Source organism: Bicyclus anynana, chromosome 20, assembly GCF_947172395.1.
Source record: "Bicyclus anynana chromosome 20, ilBicAnyn1.1, whole genome shotgun sequence".
Classification (NCBI taxonomy): domain Eukaryota; kingdom Metazoa; phylum Arthropoda; class Insecta; order Lepidoptera; family Nymphalidae; genus Bicyclus; species Bicyclus anynana.
In genome coordinates, this window is record NC_069102.1 from 3,481,884 (window position 1) to 3,503,528 (window position 21,645).

General features: G+C 37.7%; 1 protein-coding gene across 3 annotated transcripts in view; it reads left to right on the forward strand.

Annotated features, from left to right (window-relative positions):
- Positions 1-17,338, forward strand: part of LOC112051824 ((2R)-3-sulfolactate dehydrogenase (NADP(+))-like) — a 25,065-nt gene extending 7,727 nt beyond the window's left edge. Inside the window, exons 1-9 of one of the 3 annotated variants that reach the window (XM_052887766.1) lie at positions 2,636-2,787; positions 4,180-4,344; positions 5,123-5,311; positions 7,003-7,118; positions 7,817-7,915; positions 8,685-8,771; positions 9,602-9,710; positions 11,123-11,280; positions 17,084-17,338. In XM_052887766.1, coding sequence (XP_052743726.1) covers positions 4,194-4,344; positions 5,123-5,311; positions 7,003-7,118; positions 7,817-7,915; positions 8,685-8,771; positions 9,602-9,710; positions 11,123-11,280; positions 17,084-17,242 — 1,068 coding nt within the window. In that variant the 5' untranslated portion in view covers positions 2,636-2,787; positions 4,180-4,193 and the 3' untranslated portion in view covers positions 17,243-17,338. Of the gene's footprint in view, positions 1-2,635; positions 2,788-4,179; positions 4,345-4,758; positions 4,780-5,122; positions 5,312-7,002; positions 7,119-7,816; positions 7,916-8,684; positions 8,772-9,601; positions 9,711-11,122; positions 11,281-17,083 lie in introns of those variants that run through there. The other 2 variants (XM_052887765.1, XM_052887767.1) reach the window with 2 other exon arrangements.
- The last annotated feature ends 4,307 nt before the right edge of the window (positions 17,339-21,645 follow it).

Here is a 21,645-nt window from a genome sequence, read left to right on the forward strand (position 1 = left end):
AAAACTCAGCCCAGCCGGGGCTCGAACTCAGGACCCCCGTCTTGTAAATCCACCGCGCATACCACTGCACCACTAAAGAGGCCATATCTATTTTGATGAAATTGATCCGAATTGCGAAAAACACCTTATCATGTTGTGATCGTTCGCTCTGTACATATTGTGTGGTGTTTTTGTCTGTATCGATTACAATTTCAGTAGTTATCTACTTTTATTACTTTTAACTACAGTTTGTCACGGTATGATAGCAACGTATAGTTATTGGCAGTCGGTAGATACTAGTACATCTTTTAATTATCGTGTTAGGTAATAATTGTCGTATGTAATAATCTGGTTAAAGCTGAAAAGGAAAAAGTATGACCTTGCTCAATGCTCATGACAATATCTCTATGTGGAATGTTGAGTCAACTATTATTGTTCCGAAAGTTGTTTTCAATCAATGGTCTTATAGCGAAAAGTTTCGACCAACACCTTAAGAAGATTTCGCTTAACTGTTGAATGAAGAGTCGGATACAGAAGGCAGTTATTCTTGAGACGGCGCGTATTGTGAGGAGGTTCCTCACTCTGGAGCCCTGACCACCGGTTGCTTGGACACTCAAATGTCCCGCAGCGGGAGGGTTTTTTTTATAAGTTTTTAATAGTGTTTTGTATATTTTGTAAGTATAACATTGTTAAAAATTAAAAAAAAAAGAGAAATAAATAAATGAGAGGAAAAAAATAGTCGTATGTACCCTACGAAGTTTTTAAAATACTGTGAATACTTAGTTCGAATACTATTTGAGGCTACTACTTCGTCCAACTGAAATTCAATAATTCTTGGTCTAGTTTCTCGTTATCATAGCCAGGGGAGTAGCTACCGCCCTATCGGCCGTGTCAATTATACGGGGTCCCAGACTACAGGGGTCCCTTGCGTGTGAAGGGGTACCCAGCTAATTTTGATAGAAGGCCCCACCAAGGCACGCTACGTCACTGTCAATAGCGCTAGTTCGTAATGATATTTTTGTAAAACGTTACGTCATTACGTCTTCATCTTCTCTATCTATAGTATCATGGTAGACGAAAAGAGATAAAGACGAATTCGAATTTCGAAATGTAATCATGTACCCTCAGGTGCATGTATACCAGCGGCGAAGTGTTCGTGCAAGCCGATTCCCAACTGGTTACCTTTGAAAATCCATATTCATTGTTGTACGGAGTTTGTATTATGCTGTATAAATTTCCTTTTATTTGGGACGACTTACCTTCATCTAAATTATATCCTTTGCCACTGCTGTATACCATTTTTTCCGTCATTCATACATTCATGACGATCGCTAAATATATTGTCTCTCAAAAAGAAATAAGCTGCGACATGACACGAGGTCAGTGACCGCATTCTAATTACATAGTTACTTCTTAAAATACCCTGAATGGCCATTTAGCAAAAAAGAGCGAACTCATGAAAAACATAATCGATTCAAGAAAAAAAAAACAGTATAGTTTTTCTTGTCATATTGATGCAAAACTCTGAATAGAGGTGGTGTAAATAATTACAAGGTAAGTAGACCAAGCTAAGTATAATTGTGTTATCTTGAATTTTTCGAGTACCTAGGTGCATGTTAAGTGGAATATTTTTTTTACTAAGATAATTAGGTCATCTAATTAAAATAATTTTTAGATTTGGGGATCTGTTTATGAAATATTAATAACGCTGATTTTTGTTAGAGTCAAGTGTCCTTCCCCTCTGACAGTTATCGATTATTTTTACCTATACATGAAATAGTTTACAGAAGTAGTATGCCTACTATGTAATTTATACACAACATTATGAAAAAAAGAATTACACAGCTCAGTTGGAATTATAATAAAAATTTTAATAAAAACAAATACAACCGACTTCAAAACCTAAAAACGTACCCACTAAACTAAAAAGCGAAAAATAACATCATAATATGTTCTACCTGCTGATCAGTATGAAGGCGGTGCTTAGCCGGTGATGTTTTAATTCAAGCCATGTGAGAATATCTTATAGGTTTAGATTTTGCAAACAGTGTTGTTTCATGTTCTCCTGTCAGAAAAGGCTTAAATTAAGACAACACCGGCTAAGCACCGCCTTCATACTGATCAGCAGGTAGAACATATTATGATGTTATTTTTCGCTTTTTAGTTTAGTGGGTACGTTTTTAGGTAAAAAAAAAATACCGACCGAATTGAGAACCTCCTCCTTTTTGAAGTCGGTTAAAAATTAAAAGAGATGAAGAGGTTGACCAACCAAATACCACGATCCTAAGTCAGCATCGATGATGTAACCTTAAGTGTATTCTGTGACGTAACTACGGAACCCTACACTGTTCGTGGTCACACACTTGATCGTTTAAATGACATACAATATATTCAAATGTCTATTCTAGTGAATCTAATTAATCAAAGAAGACATTAGTAAACGTATCAATTTAAATCATATTTAAATAATTACGTATCATTCAATGTAGGTAATCATTGTATAGCTATGTATTGCAGGAACAATCTGTGAACTAATTACATGTTAAATAACCTCATTATCTCATTATTGCTCGGTTCAGATTAGATAGAACGGGAGCAATCTGTAGGCATTTCTTCACGTTTAAGTAGTTATATATAAAGAACTTTGCCGCGAAAGCATTTTTGTCTGTCATTGGCATTGAACGGTAATGGTTGTATATGAGATTTATGTTTAGTGTGCAAATACCTTATAGAAGTATTAGGTTTGTGATATAGTTGATATTGTGGTGATATAAGGCCGTGAACTGTGTATATAGGAGTTATTGATACGTAAGTTTATAGCAGTACTTAGTATATAAGTAACTATGTATTACATATATGTAGAAGAACGAAGTATATTCATCACTAAAGTGTATCAATAAATGTATATACAAATGTATGTGTAAATACTTATTCGAATTGAAGACTTTTTAATAAGAAATTGAGTGACTTACCGTACGTAGTACAGCTGTACATAGCTAAGCTGCATCATCATCATCTTTTTTTTTTTTTATTCTTTACATGTTAGCCCTTAACTACAATCTCACCTGATGGTAAGTGATGATGCAATCTAAGATGGAAGCGGGCTAACTTGTAAGGAGGAGGATGAAAATCCACACCCCTTGTCGGTTTCTACACGGTATCGTGCCGGAACGCTAAATCGCTTGGCGGTACGTCTTTGCCGGTAGGGTGGTAACTAGCCACGGCCATCATCATCATTATCAACCCCTATTCGGCTCGCTGCTGAGCTCGAGTCTCCTCTAAGAATGAAAGGGGTTATGCCAATAGTCCACGCTAGCCCATTATGGATTGGCAGACTTTACTCACGCAGATAATTAAGAAAATTCTCTGATATGCAGGTTTCCTCACGATGTTTTCCTTCACCGTTTGAGACCTGTGATATTTAATTTCTATTGCTTAAAAATTTGTTGCTTTTACGAGCGTTTTGGTTTTGACATGCCCAAGTGGTTAAGGCTTCAGGCATTACAATAGTGCTAAGGCATTGTAATGTGTCACAACTTTAATATAAACGTTTTTTCCTTCTTTCCTACTTCTTTCGTTATTTGCATGTATGCTGCAAAGTATTGTGACGATTATTTCAAAAGCAAATGCTGAGTTTCTTGCCGGCTTTTCTCTTTTTACCGGTTGCGAATATCCCTTTCAAAACCGGTAAGACAGAGCGAAACCTTTCGTTTCAATAGTGCTTGAAAGCTGAATCTACTTGAATTAAATGAATTTAATTTGACTTCATTAAGTAAATACCTACTGGTGCTTATAATCTACCGTAGTATGCTCTTTTTTAAGAAGAAGTTTAACATATTATATTCGGACAATTGCCAATGGACGTTGGTGTCCCCAAGTGCTGGAATGGCGACCCCGCACTAGAAAGCGCAGTGTTGGTCGACCCCCCCTCCAGGTGGACTGACGATATCAAGCGAGTCGCAGGGATTTGCTGGATGCAGATGGCTCGGTATCGTGATGTTTGGAAGTCCCTACATGCCTATGTCCTGCAGTGGACGTCCATCGGCTGATATGATGATAATGAATTTTTAAAAATGCGTTACCTACTCTGATCACTCATTACGAACCTGTATTGGCACATACCCTTGTTACCAAATACCAAGATATAATAAAATATGGTTTTCTTCTCGGTCTAAGATGACTTTTGATTTTAAATCGCAGACAAAGTATCCACCATGCCTGAGGTACGAGTGGAAGAAGCTCAGAGGTTCATGCAGGAGAGTCTGTTAGCTGGTGGCGCACCGCTGACGGAGGCGATGGCGCACGCCGACCTTCTGCTGCATGCCGACGTTGTGGGCCATTACAGCCACGGCATGAATAGACTCGGTAAGCGCCATCATTATCAGCCTATTCGCAGACAATAGTAGAAGACGCGCAGAGGTTCATGCCAGAGAGTCTGCTGGTCGGTAGCGCACCGATAGTGGAGGCGATGACCACGTCGACCTTCTGCTGCATGCCGACGTTGTAGGCCACTATATTCACGGCATGAATAGACTTGGTGAGTGCTCATTTATCAGTCTATTAGCAGACAAGAGTATAAGAAGCGCAAAGGGTCATGCAAGCGAGTCTGCTGGTCGGTGGCACCGCTACTGAGGCGAGTGCACATGTCAACGTTGAGCCAACGTTGGGTACAACCACGGTGCCACTGAATAGACTCTGTGAGTGCCATCATTATCAGCCTATTCGCAGACAAGAGACGCACAGAGGTTCATGCAAGAGAATCTGCTGGCCACGATTACAGCCACGGCATGAATAGACTCGGTGAGTGCTCATTTATCAGCCTTTTCGCAGACATAGCGTGCACCACACCCGGTGTTTATTGATTTTCTGCAAAAACTGATTAAATACATTATTTTCTAGACTGTGATATCATGGCCAATTGTTATTAATATCTGCTACACTGAGACTTAAATACTCGTACTGTCTAAAAAGTCAGACCAATTGTTACCACAATCCTTCTTTCTCACTGTTTCATATATTTTGCAGAGTTGTACATAAATGACATATAGTCAGGGGTTTGAAACCATTACGCAGATACATTATTTCTTAGGCTGTGAATTATGGAGGATCTGTAATTTTTACTCACTGTCACATGTTGTTGCAGAGTTATACATAAACGATATGAAGTCAGGGGTGTGCAACCCTCACGCAGAGCCTATTATCCTGAAGGAGACAGCTGCAACAGCGTGGGTAGATGGCTGCGATGGGCTGGGCGCTACCGTTGGAAACTTCTCCATGGCGCTAGCAATCAAAAAGGCAAAAGAGTGCGGAGTTGGATGGGTGGCTGTTAAACGTAAGTTGCGACACAGAAAACATAATATGTACATTAACCATGTACCGTAACCGTAACCGGTGAATATTTTAAAGTAAACATCAGCTGTGAGCAAAGATTACTTTTCAATGTCTAATTTTTATTTTATGTTCAAAATGTTTTATTACTTGATTGTCATATGACATCTCCTATGACCTCCTGAAAATTTTTATTTATAATTAAATAACGTATTGTTACTTGCAACCTCTCAAGTACTTACTTACTACAGTTAATTTCATGTGGGATGATGCGGGTGACAGTTTGTTTCACTATTGAAAGTTTGTCGCGATTCACGATAATAGTAGGTACGTATTATGAACGTCATACAGATTACTGTCAACTTACCCATGCTATGCTAAGTGCCGTGATAGCCCAGTGGATATGACCTCTGCCTCCGATTCCGGAGGGTGTCGGTTCGAATCCGATTTGGGGCATGCACCTCCAACTTTTCAGTTGTGTGCATTTTAAGAAATTAAATATCACATGTCTCAATCGGTGAAGGAAAACATCGTGAGGAAACCTGCATACCAGAGAATTATCTTAATTCTCTGCGTGTGTGAAGTCTGCCAATCCGCATTGGGCCAGCGTGGTGGACTATTAAACTCTCTCTTAAGGGCTTAACCCCTCGCCTTCTGAGAGGAGACTAGAGCTCAGCAGTGAGCCGAATATGGGTTGATGACGACCCATGCTATCTGAAAAACACTTTAATTACCTTAACCTTTGAGCTATTGAGGCTCTAAAACAGTTGATAAGCAATCAGAAATAGATTTCAGTATACGCACGTAGATACTGATTATTGCGAATTGCGATAGTAGTAAAATGGCACAACTAGAGCATAGTTAAGAAATTGTTTTGTAAGTAGACGTGCCGTAGTGTTATTTGAAACCACAAATCACAACTACTAATAGGTATATTTATTTATTGTTAATGACAAAAAACAAAATGACCTTATTTAAATGAAGGCTTTCCAGGACCATGAATCACTGTAATGACTAGGTACTGGTAATACAATGGTGGCCAAATAATATTACAATTTGTAAATATTACATTTGTAAACTAGCGGACGCCCACGACTTTACCTGCACAGAAACTTTTTTTGTAACTTTTAAAGGGGAATAATTCCGTCTGAGAATAGGTGATTTTTGCGTAACTAGTATTCTGTATTCACCCTTTTTCTCGTCCCATCTCTAGACTTATTTTTTTCTTTAGTTAGATGACGAACAATGACTTCTTGAGAAGTTTCTCTTACAAACAATTCAAGATAATAAGAGTTTCTATAATGATATAATAAACATTTTTAGGGTACCGTTGTTGTCTGTCTGTCAAGATCTTTTAGCTCGGTCTACGGTCCAAGTTTTGAAATACTCTTAAGTTAACGTATAAAGAGACTAGCTGACGCCGCGCGGTTTCACCCGCGTGGTTCCTGTTTCCGTAAGAATACAGGGATAATATATAGCCTATAGCCTTCCTCGATAAATGGGCTATCTAACACTGAAAGAATTTTTCAAATCGGACCTGTAGTTCCTGAGATTAGCGCGTTCAATCAAACAAACAAACAAACTCTTTAGCTTTATAATATTAGTATAGATATGGCAGTTTGTGCTACAATAAACGTATTGAAGTTTATTTCTAAACTCAAGGAAATATTTTTTAATATATTTAAATTTTTCAAGGTTGCAACCACTATGGTATGGCTGGATATTGGGCTTTGAAAGCAGAGAAGGAAGGTCTTATTGGCATGTCATTTACTAACTCTTCGCCTATCTTGGTACCCACTAGAGCGAAACAGGTAAGTGTATTTTAACTATTTTATATCTCAAGGTTATATTGATATGATACCAACCTAAGGACTGTTGGTTTTTATGTCAGCTAGAAAAATTACTCTACGTAAGTGGTGACCCCGCACTAGAAAATGCAGTGTTGGCCGACCCCCTACCAAGCGGACTGACGACATCAAGCGAGTCGCAGGGATTCGCTGGATGCAGGCGGGTTAGGATCGTGATGTTTGTAAGTTCCTACAAAAGACATACGTTTTGTAGTGGACGTCCATCGGCTGATATGATGATAATGAGCTTAGTATATGCATCGATCGGATCCGGCTCAGATGTTCGTTGTTTTTTTTTTAAATCTTCTTAGAGTGCCTCTCCATTACTGAAGATTGACGGTCAGCTTTTTAAACTTTTCCTTGTCTACGGCGGAAAAGTTTTTCAACTGTCTTTATGCCAGTTCCTTATGTTTCGTAGCCAGGTTTAATAATAATAAAGATAATGACAAGGACCGATGCGATGGTTTAACGTACTTTCCGAGGCACGAGGGTGTAAAACTACCAACTTCCTAACACCGGGCTGAAATTTCAACTGAAAATTTCTTAGAGAAATGAAATCTCATAGTGACTTATTATGCCCGTGATCTCATAGTGATCCGAATCCAGCTAACCACTAGACCTACGAGGCAGTTAATTAAATGTATACGTATTTAAATTTCCAGGGAACATTGGGAACCAATCCTATCTCGATGGCCGCTCCAGCGACGGGTGGTGACTCCATTGTGGTCGATCTGGCGACGACCACTGCTGCTATGGGCAAGGTAATTGAAGTTCTAACCGCTGAGCTATTAAAGCCTTAATAACTTACCGGTTAGAGCGGTCGGACTCACTCACTCACAGAGGGGTGGTGATTCGATCCTCGCCCCGTTGGTCTATTGTCGTACCCACTCCTAATACAGTCTTTCATAACTAGTTGGAGGGGAATAGGAATATTGGTCTTATTTCAAAGATGTCATATTTTTTATAATGACCAAAATTAAAAAAAAAACCTTTTTCACTAAGCGTTATCTATTTACTGTGGTATTACAAAGATCTTGACTCCTCCCTTGAACCCTCATAACTTTAATTTTCAGTTTTCGACTTTACTTACCACCATTAAATGACGGCCTACAAAACTAAGCCTAAATGAAATAAATTAATGAACGGACCTGCCAATGCACAACTTTAAGTAATGTAATGTAAGTAATAAACACTTACTTAGGCGAGATTACTACTCCATTGATGAGTTCCTTAATGATAAAGGTGCTTAGAGGCCATTGGATCAGCTTACACCTTCACACAGGCAATAAAAGTATAAGAAATTGTAATGTTGTCATCAATTCTGTATGATTGTTTTAAAGAGCAACTGTTGAGTTTCTTGCCGCCTCTTCTCAGCAGAACCTGCCTTCCGAACCCGGTGGTCCAATCTTTACAAATAGTCAACTGACGTTTCAAAAGTGCTTATAAACTGAGTCAAATTGAAATAAATGAAGTTTCCATTTTTGAATTTTTGATATTTTTCCAAAAATAAATTGAAGTTGTTTCGTTCAGGTAGAGATGCAAATTCGCAAAGGAGAGCCGCTCCCGGAAGGATGGGCGCTGGGTCCGGACTGCGAGCCGACTACAGACGCTCAGTTGGTATGATATTTTATTTTGGTTATATTTATATAGTTACTAGTGGACGCCCGCGACTTCGTCCGTGTGTGGTTTTTTCAGTGGTTTTCTTCAATCCCACAAGAACTGTCGCGGGCTTTTTAGATCTTTTACAATTTTGTCACTTGATTTTTGCTAAACTTTAACCGTTTACGCAGCGTAAGCTATCAATAGGAAAAGTCCCCTAACACTGAAATGATTTTTCAAAACGGTCCAGTAAGTAGGTCCTGAGATTAGCGCGTTCAACCAACCTAACAAACAAACTCTTCAGCTTTATAATATTAGTATAGATTTATTTACTTTTTGTTGAAATTCCATAACAAAAAGTAAAACAGAAACAAAATTTAATAATATAGATGCATTGCTTTTCGGGTTTACCCTAGTACGCTGTGGTTTCCGTTCCCGTGGGAATACTGAGATAAAATATCTTACGACACTTACAAATAACGTGGCTTTTTATTGGTAAAAGAATTTTCAAAATAGGTTTAGTAGATCCAGAATTTACCCTCTACAACCTCACAAACTTTATCTTTATAATATTAGTATAGATTTAATTTAATTTTCTTCTATAATTATATAGTTGTTAAGCCAGCCAACACACACGATCAAGTATGCCGTCAAGTCTGCAGCACGTTTAGCGTTTAAAAAAAAACCGAAATATGGTTAAGGTCACGGTTTATTTACTTTTACAGAGCGCTACATGCTTGACCGATATCCTTGAATTGATCGTGTGTCGCTGGCGTTATTAAATAAATATTTCTTAAAATGGTTAGCAAGTCCTGTATTTTATAACTTTGCTTATATATTTTTGACAGGCGTTTGATGCTGGAAAACTGTTGCCTTTGGGCGGACTGGAGAAGACCAACGGTTACAAAGGTTACTGTCTCAGCGCTATGGTAGAAGTATTGTGCAGTGGACTTTCAGGTAATTTTAAATTATTTTACCCCATTAGCTTTATACTAATTTTTTATTATTAAACTAGCTGTAGCCGCGCGGTTTCACCCGCGTGGTTCCCGTTCCCGTAAGAATACGGGGATAATATATAGCCTATAGCCTTCCTCGATAAATGGGCTATCTAACACTGAAAGAATTTTTTAAATCGGACCAGTAGATCCTGAGATTATCGCGTTCAATCAAACAAACAAACAAACTCTTCAGCTTTATAATATTAGTATAGATTCACCTGTGTGGTTCCCGTTCCCGTAGGAATTTGAGGATTAAAATAATAGCCTATAGCACTCGGGGATAGTGTAACTTCCCAACTGTGAAAGAATTTTAGTATCGCTCGGTTCAAATCGGTTTAGTAGTTTCAGAACATATTCAATGCAAACACACAAACAATCAAATCTTTCCTCTTTATAATCGTAATATAAGTATAGATAGGTACACACGAGAAAATTTATACAAATGTAACTTGAAAAATGAAGGACTTTCCTTTTAAAATTTCAGCCCCTATTTCAACCTCCTCTGATTTTATTTTTTCGACAAAAAGTATCTTATAACCTTATTCGTATTATGGTCTCAAATTGAGCCAAGTATTATTTCAATTCGTTCAGTATTTTCAGCGTGATGTCCGATCAGCACATAGTTTGAAGAGCCGATGGACGTTGGGGTCCCAAAGTGCTGGAATGGCGACCCCGCACTAGTAAGCGCAGTGTTGGCCGACCCCCCACCAGGTGGACTGACGACATCAAGCGAGTCGCAGGGATTCGCTGGATGCAGGTGGCTCAGTATCGTGATGTTTGGAAGTCCCTACAAAAGGCCTATGTCCTGCAGTGGACGTCCTTCGGCTGATCGGCATCATGATGATGATGATGATGATGATGATGTCCGATCATCATCATCATGAGGACATCAAGTGGGTTGCAGGGAGCCGCTGGATGCTGGCGGCTCGAGACCGTTTTGTTTCGAAGTCCTTTCAAGAGGCCGATATCCAGCAGTGAATCTATCGGCTGTTAATAATGATCATTTTATGTAGGTAGAACGAAAAAGCTTGGTTATTTCGAGATGATTTTTAAAATAGGTACTTAATAAGTTCATTTATTTTGTTTCCCAGTAATAAAAGGAAAAAAAAGATTCTATATCTATACTAATATTATAAAGCTGAAGAGTTTGTTAGTTTGTTTGTTTGTTTAATTGAACGCGCTAATCTCAGGAACTACTGATCCGATTAAAAAAATTCTTTCAGTGTTAGATAGCCCATTTATCGAGGAAGGCTTTAAGCTATATATTATCTTCGTATTCCTACGGGAACGGGAACCACGCGGGTGAAACCGCGCGGCGTCAGCTAGTGATAAATAAAGATTCTTTGACCACAAATTGAACTTTTATAACAGGTTCCCGCGCAACCCACAATGTACCACAATGGTCGCACTCGCAAACCGAGCCACCCAACCTGGGCCAATGCTTCGTGGCTCTGAATCCTGAATGCTTCGCTCCTGGCTTCGGAGACAGGATCGCTGACTGCTTGCAGCACTGGAGGAACTTGGAACCGGTAAGCCAGGGCGAGGCAAGGAAACCAAAGGCTTCGGGGAAAGGAAGGAAAGGGAGTTTTGACGGCCTCCGTGGCGAAGACTCACTGTTGAGCACGAGTCTCCTCTCAAAATGAAAGGGATTAGGCCTTAGTCCACCACGCTGACCCAATGCATATTGGCAGACTTCACACACGTAGAGAATTAAAAAAAATCTCTGGTATGCAGGTTTCCTCACGATGTCTTTCTTCACCGTTTGAGACACGTAATATTTAATTTCAAAGTTGTGTGCATTATAAGAAAAAAATTTAGAGAGAATTTTAAGAAAAGGTGTATGTCTCGGATTCGAACCTACGCCCTCGGAATCGAAGGCAGGTCTTAATCACGTCTCAGTTGCTACTTAATACTACTTTATATGTAATCTACAATCAACGTAGGTAATAATGCCATGTCTCGTATGCAAACATATTCTAAACGCTCAACATTTTAATGTTAAAGTGCAATTATTTATGAGACCGTGAAGGTGGTAAGTGTGTTAGAAATAAAAATGATGTTTAATACAAAACTAGCGGATGCCTGCGACTTCGTTCGCGTCGAATTTTGGACCATTTTTTTTGAAAAACTTTTCCTTACTCTACGTTTTTATTAAAGCTTTCAACAGATCTAGACTGCTCTGAAAAACTCTGAAAATTGATCAGATACTTTATTTGTGATACGTGAAAAACAAAATTTTTCTGAAAATTGATCAGGTACTTTATTTGTGATACGTGAATAATAAAAATTTACTTTTGAGGTGTATTTATTTTGTACGTTTCTTATTTCTAGGCTAGGATATTTTCCACCATAATCGAAAATCGTGTAACCTACCTTCTAATGCCTTCTGTTACGATTTACTTATAACCGACTTCAAAAAATTCGATGCATATGTTTTTTTTAATGTTTGTTACCTCTTATCATCTCATTTATTAGCAAACGCCCGCGACTTCGTCCGCGTGGAATTCAGTTTTTCACAAATCCCGCGGGAACCATGGATTTTTCCGGGTTCAAAAGTAGCCTATGTGTTAATCCAGAGTAAAAACTAATTCCATTTCAAATTCAGTAGTAACAGCGTTAAACCGTAACAAACATCCATACAAAACTTTCGCGTTTATAATATTAGTAGGATTTTGAAAATTGTTTTTTTTCTTGTAAGAGTTTGTTTAAATATTGTATGTAGCTGACTGGACTTCGTCACGTCTCTAATTCCCATACAAAATTACCGTTTATATTTTTGGCTTTAACTACTTTTATATAAGATATATATTTTTGGTCAAGCCTCGACCTTTAAGTAAGACTAACGGACGTCAAATCATTTTTATATATATGTAAGATGTTAAATGTAGGTCAAAAAAATACCACATCCTGTTACCTCAAACGGTATTTACAATAGAACAATGGAACGGTGACAAACTTTCTTTTGGCTCGAGTTCAACTTAAGAGAGATGTATGCAGTTATGTTCGTGTCCTTTAAACGAAGATCTGATAACAGTTAATACCAGCACTAGAAACAGTTGGCCTGTTACGGATTTATTTATAAATTCTATGAAAAATATTAAATTTACCCACAATACTTTCAATTATATATAGGTTTTTTTTTTTTTTGTGTTCAGTTACATCTATCAGTGATCAGTCGCTTGACTATAAACTGAATTTTTCATAGCAGATCATGTTTCTAGTTAAAGGTCACTCCATTAAGTGACTCTTCGTGTTATGGTCCTTTTTTCGGGTATTACTGTCCACCACATAATTCATCCACAGTGGATCGCTTTAGCCTTTTGGTCTTACCAGGCGTGATAAGCAATTTGGCAAGACTATTTGTGTGTTCTTGTAGTCTGCTTTTGTGTTTTATGGCGTACTTTCTTATTTCTTCCTTGACAGTCGGCATTTCAAGATACTCATGCATGTCTGCTGTTTTGGTGAACCAGGGGGCGTTTAGTATTGTGCGGAATACTAGGTTCTGGTATCTCTGGAGTATCTCAATATTGGAGTGACTGGCTGTGCCCCACAGCTCCAAGCCATACGTCCAGATTGGCTTTAGAACACTTTTGTACACGAGTAACTTGTTGTTGAGTGACAGTCTGGAGTGGCGGCCGAGTAACCACATTAAGGATGTAGTGCGAATACGGAGCTCCTCTCTCTTCTTTTTTATGTGAGCCTGCCAGGTTTACCTTCTATCTAGATGAAAACCTAGATATTTAGCTTCGTTGCTCTGTGGTAGAGTCTCTTTACCGAGTTTTATCTCTGGGCAGTTTTCGGGTCTAAGTGTAAAAGTGACGTGAGTAGATTTGGATGCACTGGCTTTGACTCTCCAAATTCGCATCCACTGGTCTATGTCATTTAGGTGGTTCTGAAGTTTTTGTGATGCCACTTTGGGATTTGTGTTACTACTTAGCGCCGCAGTGTCATCAGCGAACGTTGCTGTGAGGATACCTGGCGTATCAGGCAAGTCAGCAGTATACAGGGTATAGAGCACTGGTCCCAACACTGATCCTTGCGGGACACCTGCTTTGATTTCGTAAAACTTAGAGCTGTCTTCGCCCTCCACGACTTGAAATATTCTGTCTTCCAAGTAAGATTTAAGCAGAGTGTAAATGTTGTGTGGGAAGTCCTTTTTTATTTTATATAGTAGGCCTTTATGCCACACTCTGTCAAAAGCTTGGTGAACGTCTAAAAAGGCCGCCGAGCAATATTCTTTCTTTTCGAGAGACTGTCTTATTTTATTGACCACTCTATGTACTTGCTCGACAGTCGAGTGACCTTCCCTAAATCCAAATTGGTGGTCTGGTATGAGAGCTTCTTTTGATATGTGCGTTTTTAATCGTTGCAGAAGTAACTTTTCGAACAGCTTCGACAACAAAGGTAGGAGACTGATAGGTCTGTATGATGATACCAAGAAGTGATCTTTTCCAGGTTTTGGAATCATGATTATTTCTGATATTTTCCATATCTGTGGATAGTACGACAATCTTAGTATACCATTAAAGAGAGTTGTAAGAAAGACAATAGCTTTTTTTGGGAGATTTTTAAGGACTTCTGCGGTTATTAAGTCGAAGCCTGGTGCTTTTCTATTTTCGAGATGTTTTATGGCTCTCAAAACTTCGGCCGTAGTAAAACTTTTGACAGGAGGACTTAGTTGGAGGTCGCTACATAAGTAATTATCAATCTCCGTTTCATTGTTGTAAGTTTCGTCACTATCGTTTGGCGTAAATATTTTTTCCAAGTATTTGGCGAACACCTCCGCTTTGTGCAAGTCTGTTTTTGCCCAGATATTTCCATCTACTTTTAGGGGATGTGATTGAGTCTGCGCACATGTACTCGACTTTGTAGCCTTCCATAGTGAGTACTCTTTATTACCCGTCGGTGACATATACTCTAGCTTGTTCTGAAGTGTTTCATTTTCAATGTCTTTAAGATAAGTTTTTAAGTCGAATATTGCTTTATGAAGTCTAGTTCTATCTTCTGGTCTTCTCTGAGTTTGCCATTTTCTTCTTAGACGCCTTTTTTCGAGTACTTTATTCTTTATTGTCATTGGTACATTTTGGAGTGCTGTTTTCTTAGTTATTAGCTCTGGAGTACTCAGCCAGCATGCCTTCTGCACTAATTTTGTGAAGTTAATTGTTGCCATTTAAATCTCATCCTCTGTCTTTAGGCGTATGTTTAGGTAAAGGTGATCATTAACATATTCACTAAAAGCAGACCAGTCAGTTTTTTTATTGAAGAGATGTTGTTTAGGAGTTCTTTCAATTATTGTCGTACTGACAGTAGCAATAATAGGTGAGTGGTCATCTGATGTGTCATAGCAGCTTTCTACATTCAAGAAGTGTTCTGTAAATCCTTTGTAGATGAAGAAATCTAGAAGATCTGGTTTTCTATTGGGATCTGCAGGAAAGTAGGTGGGTTCTCCTGTGCTAAGTGCTTTAGCATTGTTTCTGTCCATTGATTTCTTTAGTTCTCTACCCCTTGTCAGAGTGAGCCTGGAAGCCCAGCATTGGTTTTTTGCGTTCCAATCCCCTCCCGCTATGAATCTTGGGCCCAAGGATTTAATGTAGGTTGTGAAATTTGTTTCGAGTATCTTATGCTTTGGGGGACAGTACACAGCACTTATATTAAAAGTACCAACTTTGTCATGTACACATATAGTAGTCGCTTGTAAGTAGTCCATTTGAAATGACGGTGCAACATTGTGCTTGATGTTCTTTTTGACGAGAATAGCAGTTCCTCAGTGGCTTGTGCCGTCAGGATGGTTTGTTGTGTACACGCAGAAGTTTTGTAGCGAAAAGTTTGTATTTTCTGTGAGATGTGTTTCACTTATGAGCATGACATCAATTTTATTTATATTTATTATCGTTGATAATTCTAGTTTGCGCCCTAAAAGGCCATTTATGTTCCATGCTGCTATTCGGAGAGCCATTAATTGGCTAGTTTGTTAATGACTGTGGTTAACAAGCCCATAAGAGTGCTCATTTGTTGGATGAGTATATCTAGCTTTTCAGCTTGTTTTGTGAGTAGATGTTCTAGTTTGTCTAGATTAGTGACATCTTTGTTGGCAGTAGCTTGTGCATATGTTCTTGTTATACCTTTTGGTTGTGTTCTATGATTTTTGTTATTGTAAGTATTGTCTGTATCACGGTTAGTGTATTTTTGGCTTCCTATATCTAGTTCTTCCTTGGTATTTTCTGTTCCTGGATGTGATTCCTTAGGTGTGTATGTTTTATTGTAAATCTTGCTAGTCTTATTCTTATTGAATTTACGGTTTTGAATTTCCAGATAGACGTTACAGCCTTTGTAGTTAGCTGGATGATCACCGAGACAGAGAGCACATTTGGCAGGGGTATTACGATCCTTTTTACTGCATTCAGTGGTCTTATGTGCACCAGCGCACTTGACGCACCTGTACGGCCTCATGCAGTTGTTTTGGGTGTGACCATATTGTTGACAACGTTTACATTGAGGTATAACCTTTTTGCGTTTAGGGTCTTCTATTAATACAATCGTGTTGTAGATTTGCTTGATTTCCTTGGCAGCTTTATTGTTTGGTCCAGGCTCCAAGTTGACAAAAAATGTAGAAAGTGGAATTTTTTCTGGTCCATATTTGGCATTAATAATTTCACCCTTGACTTTGTTGCCAGTTTTTTCTATAGCATCCCTTATGTATTCTTGGGGAGTTGTATGATGTAGATTTTTTATTATTATTCTATATGGTCTGTCACCTTTTGGAGTAAATGTATGACCAATAAGGTTATGTTCTCTGACTATCTGCATCACTTTTTTGTAGACATCATTGTTATTACAGGTAATTCTCATTTGTGTTTTACTTACTATTTTATATATAGGTAGATATTGCAATATATATAATATCATAATATATAAGTGCGAAATTCTTCATCACGAAATCTCAAAACCGGTTGTCGTACAAAGATGAAATTTGGCAGTGAGGTAGTTTGTATTTAATAATTAGTGGTGTTCGCTGAGCACGGATTTTCCGAGAGGTCCAGAAGTTGCGGGCGTCCGCTAGTTTTAAATAAAATTAAATTATCTGTTTGTCATTTTAAATCAACAACTTTCATTAAATGTATATAAATGTAACTATAGGTATACAATATTTTTTTTAGTTGTCTGTGTTGGCTAATCTCTAAAACAGATTTTGACAGTACACTGGCAGATAGCTGATGACATAAGGAGTACCATCAACCACTTATAGTGAACTTTTTGAACGTTTTTTATGCACCGGACGATAAAAAAAAAAACAAGAAGTACGTTTAAATATGCACTTCTTTACACTTCCAGGTTGATCCTTCACTCCCGGTGTTGGCGCCGGGCGACAAAGAAAGGAACAATGCAAAGGTCACGCACGCAAGAGGCACCATAAAGTATCCAGAGTCTCAAATGACCTCCGCCAAACGCTTGGCTGACAGAATTGGCATACGACCTTTGGAAGCTATTTAAGTGTAAAAAAGTAAACCTTTGTCTCTGATCTGTCTGTACAATAACTGAAACAGTATTTTTTTTATACGTAAATTTAATATATTTTTTAAAAAAGAATTCTCTAAGTTTTTTTTTCCCTTAAGGCGAAATTATATTTGACGTGAGTACTTCAATTCTACAATACTTTCACGTGAGTGAAAAGCACGGAGCGATTGACGCGCGACGCAAATTTTATGACGTGAGCGCCAAAACCATTTTTACCTAATTGCAAGTTAATTAAACAACATAACGAAAAACAAAATGGCCATGTCCAAGATATATACCTAATTTTCTATACAAAACAAAAATTTAAGAAAATAAGTTTGCTTTTCCTGAGATTGAAAGCAAAATGTGAGCAAAACATGTATTTTTCAAAAAAATAAACTATCGAGAAAAGTTTTACAAATTGTGTATTTTGTATAGTCCTACCGAAGCTAACACTTTGAAATATCATTTACCCAAATATCAGGCTCCTAACTTTTCCAGAATCTGAGATTCAGAACCATTTGTAACCACTAAATTACATATTGCACACTCTTAACACGTTCAAATCAACAGGGGTCCAAGTGACCCCGTACATGCGACTTGCGCAGCTGCTAACAAAACAAACTTTCCGTGCGTATCGTGTGGACGAGTTTAGATTCGTGCTCAACAATGAGCCGAATATGGATTGTTAATGATGATGATGACTGTGCAAATTTTAGATATAGATACATATTTATACATATACATACAAACTTTTCGTGCGTGTCGTGTGTACGAGCTTAACCCCTCTCACTCTAAGAGGAGATTCCTGCACAACAATGAGCTGAATATGAATTATTAATCATGATGATGATTGTGCAAACATTTATTACAACATATATATACATACAATCATAAGCTTTTAAAATTCAGACCCCATATTTTAACAACAGTCAAAATTGAAAAATCACCCCACGACATGAATACCAACCAAGATAATGAACTTAATTTTCTTTTGTTTTAATGCTAATATTTTCATAACTGTTTAGCGGTTGGTTTTGAGCCAAAACTCAGAAATAACCTTATTTCGTTTACACGATTATTGAGCATAAAACAATGCTTACAATATAAAACATGTATTATAAATTAAGAAGGTAATTCAAAAATACGTAGATGTATTATGGTAGTATGGTAGGTATGTATACAGGGTGCTGGGAGTTTTTCCCATAACTCTGGGGTTATATTCTTTAATAATAAATATATTTAATATTACTTACTGTTCCACATGACGATAATCTGGTGAAAGCCGAAAAGGAAAAAGTATCAAAATACTTGGACCTTGCTCACGAGATTACCGCCATGTGGAATGTTGAGTCAACTATTATTGTTCCGATAGTTGTTTCAGTCAATGGTCTTATAGCGAAAAGCTTCGACAAACACCTTAAGAAGCTTTCGCTTAACTGTTGGATCTAGAGTCGGATACAAAAGGCAGTGATTCTTGAGACGGCGCGTATTGAGAGGAGGTTCCTCACTCTGGAGCCCTGACCACCGGTTGCTTGGACACTCAAATGTCGCGCAGCGGGAGGGTGATTTTTTTTTTATAAATTTTTAATAATATTTTGTATTTTATACTTATATTGTTAAAAATTTAAAAAAAAGAAGTAATAAATAAATGAGAGACAAAAATATATGAATATAAATAAATATACTTAAACAATACACATCACTATCTATCCCCAAAGTATATAGAGTAGCTTGTGTTATGGGTACTAAGATAGTTGATATATTAATATTAATATACATTTATATACTATATAAAAACTCCTATAATGTATAAATACACACAGACACTGGAAAACACCCATGCTCATCACACAAATATTTTCCAGTTGTGGGAATCGAACCCACGGCCGTTGATGCAGGAAGCAGGGTCACTACCCACTGCGCCACGCGGCCGTCTTTCCCACCCCAGAGAGGGCAGGCCAATAGTCCACTTTACAGGCTTCACACACGCAGAGAATTAAGAAAAGTCTCCGGTATGCAGGGTTCCTCACGATGTTTTTTCCTTCACCATTTGAGACATGTGATATTTAATTTCTTAAAATCATACGATTATAATCTTTGTTAAGCATGGTAAAACTAACTGTGGTTAAACTTGATTTTATGACGTAAATGTTATAATAATTAAACAATAAATAACATTTACATCGCTGTAAAATTATGCGGTATATTGCATATTTGGCTGCACGATTACCGGAATTCCCTTATTTTCTGAATTTGGTTTACAAAGGCAACACGACGCAACATGGCAATATTTCACGCAATTGTCAAACATGCTTAAACCATAAGCCTCCTCGATACTATATTACACCAATAAATAATTACATTACAAAATATTAAAGGTTACATCAAATTTTGTAATTCACGTTTCAACGGAAACTACTTATAAATAAAATTTAGTAAGTTAAGCAGAAGCTGAATAATCAAATTATGGGTGCCGTAGGAAATAATTTAAGTGGAGAAAAGATTTTTTTTTTTTTTTAAATACCTGATGTTTTAACACGTACACTAGACGTTTGCTAAGACTCGATAGACATATCTTGTTTAGTTTAGAAGTTTCTATGACCACATACCGACTTCAACATAAGATCAGCTCTATGGTACCTACCTAATAAATTACTATCTATTACTACAAGATATGAAAATTACGCAATGAATTAAATATGACTAAATCTAATATATAAATGTATTTAGTGCCTATCTATACTAATATTATAAAGCTGAAGAGTTTATTTGTTTGTTTGTTTGATTGAACGCGCTAATCTCTGGAACTACAGGTCCGATTTGAAAAATTCTTTCAGCGATAGATAGCCCATTTATCGAGGAAGGCTATAGGCTATATATTATCCATGTATTCTTATGGGAACGGGAACCACGCGGGTGAAACCGCGCGGCGTCAGCTAGTGCGAAATAAACAAAAAATAAGATACGTGTGTACAAAAACACATGCCAGCGGAGTTGAGCAATTCAGAATGTTGCAACTTCAGGACGAATAATTCTAAACTCAGGTTGAATCGGACATTAGAAAATAGTTCATATACATGACCCAGACATTGAACACTAATAAATAAAAGCTTACAAAATTAGTCATGTAGGTACAATCGTTGTTAAGACAAATCACTCAACAGTAAATTGATAGCACTGAGTGATTGCGTGCCATTTGCTCTTTCCTGCTGAGGCTTGACCCAAAGATAATATTATGCAGTCTAGACTAGACTAATCATACCATCTAGACTTTACACCATTCGAAACGCAGATTAGCAGATATTAACGGTAATCAAAAAATTGTATATTTGAAACCTAAGTTCGTTTTAATTAACATTTAAAGATGTAAGCATGCCTACTTTCAATCTAAAGGAGATTGTATGGTGTCCAGGATCAGTCATACCCTGGCGGTAATAAAAGAAAATATTTTTTTAACTATTTTCGATTATACAAATCTACGAATTTACTTTAATTCTTTCGAAATAATATTCATTCTCTCACAAGAAATACAACACTAATAAGGGTAACAATGGTGGATTGATGACGTTATAATAGTCGTTTTGACATTTGGTGTCAAATGTCATGTCATAGTTGCTTTAAGGGCGCCATCTTGATATAACTCAAAAACTTGGGTTTTAATTCATTTATTTCTTTTTATTTAGTTACATTTATTCACTTACTTAGGTTTTAACAAATACCCTGTATTTTTTAAATTTTACAAGGTACAAACTCTTGTACCTTGTAAAATTTAAAAAATACAGGCCCATTTCAGGTCCACTCGGACTCCATCTCCTTTAAATACACCATTGTAAGAATTTGATTCGCGTGTGATATTATGATTGATTGTGTAATTAATCAAAATATCGTTTCTGATGCCGACCAGCCGGTACCTGCCGTTTATTATAGGTACCTCTCACCATGTTCTATTAAGAACCTAGAGTTAACTGATTGGTAGCTGCAGAGACATTCGATTGCGGCCATTTTTTTATCCCATGACAAGTTAGCCTTTGGGTTAGATCGAAGCGAGCTAACTTGAAAGAGATACAAGTTCTACCCGTAGGTACCTTTGAGGCTACTCTCTACTCTAGTTGACCAACTCTTCGAACTGTGTGGCCTTTCCATTGCCAATTCAGCTTCGCGACTCACTGAGCTAATGTCAGTGACTGTGGTTCGTCTGCTGATCTCCTGATCTCTGCTGATTCGATCGCACAGAGAAACTCCAAGCATAGCTCGGTTCATCGCATCGCATCACATCGATGAGTGACTTTGAGCCTTCTAATAAGACCCATAGTTAGCGATAAACATCTACTCTCACGATAAATAGACATTTGCGGTGAAACGTCGGTATCTTACAGTAAAGCTACCCAGGACCTAGA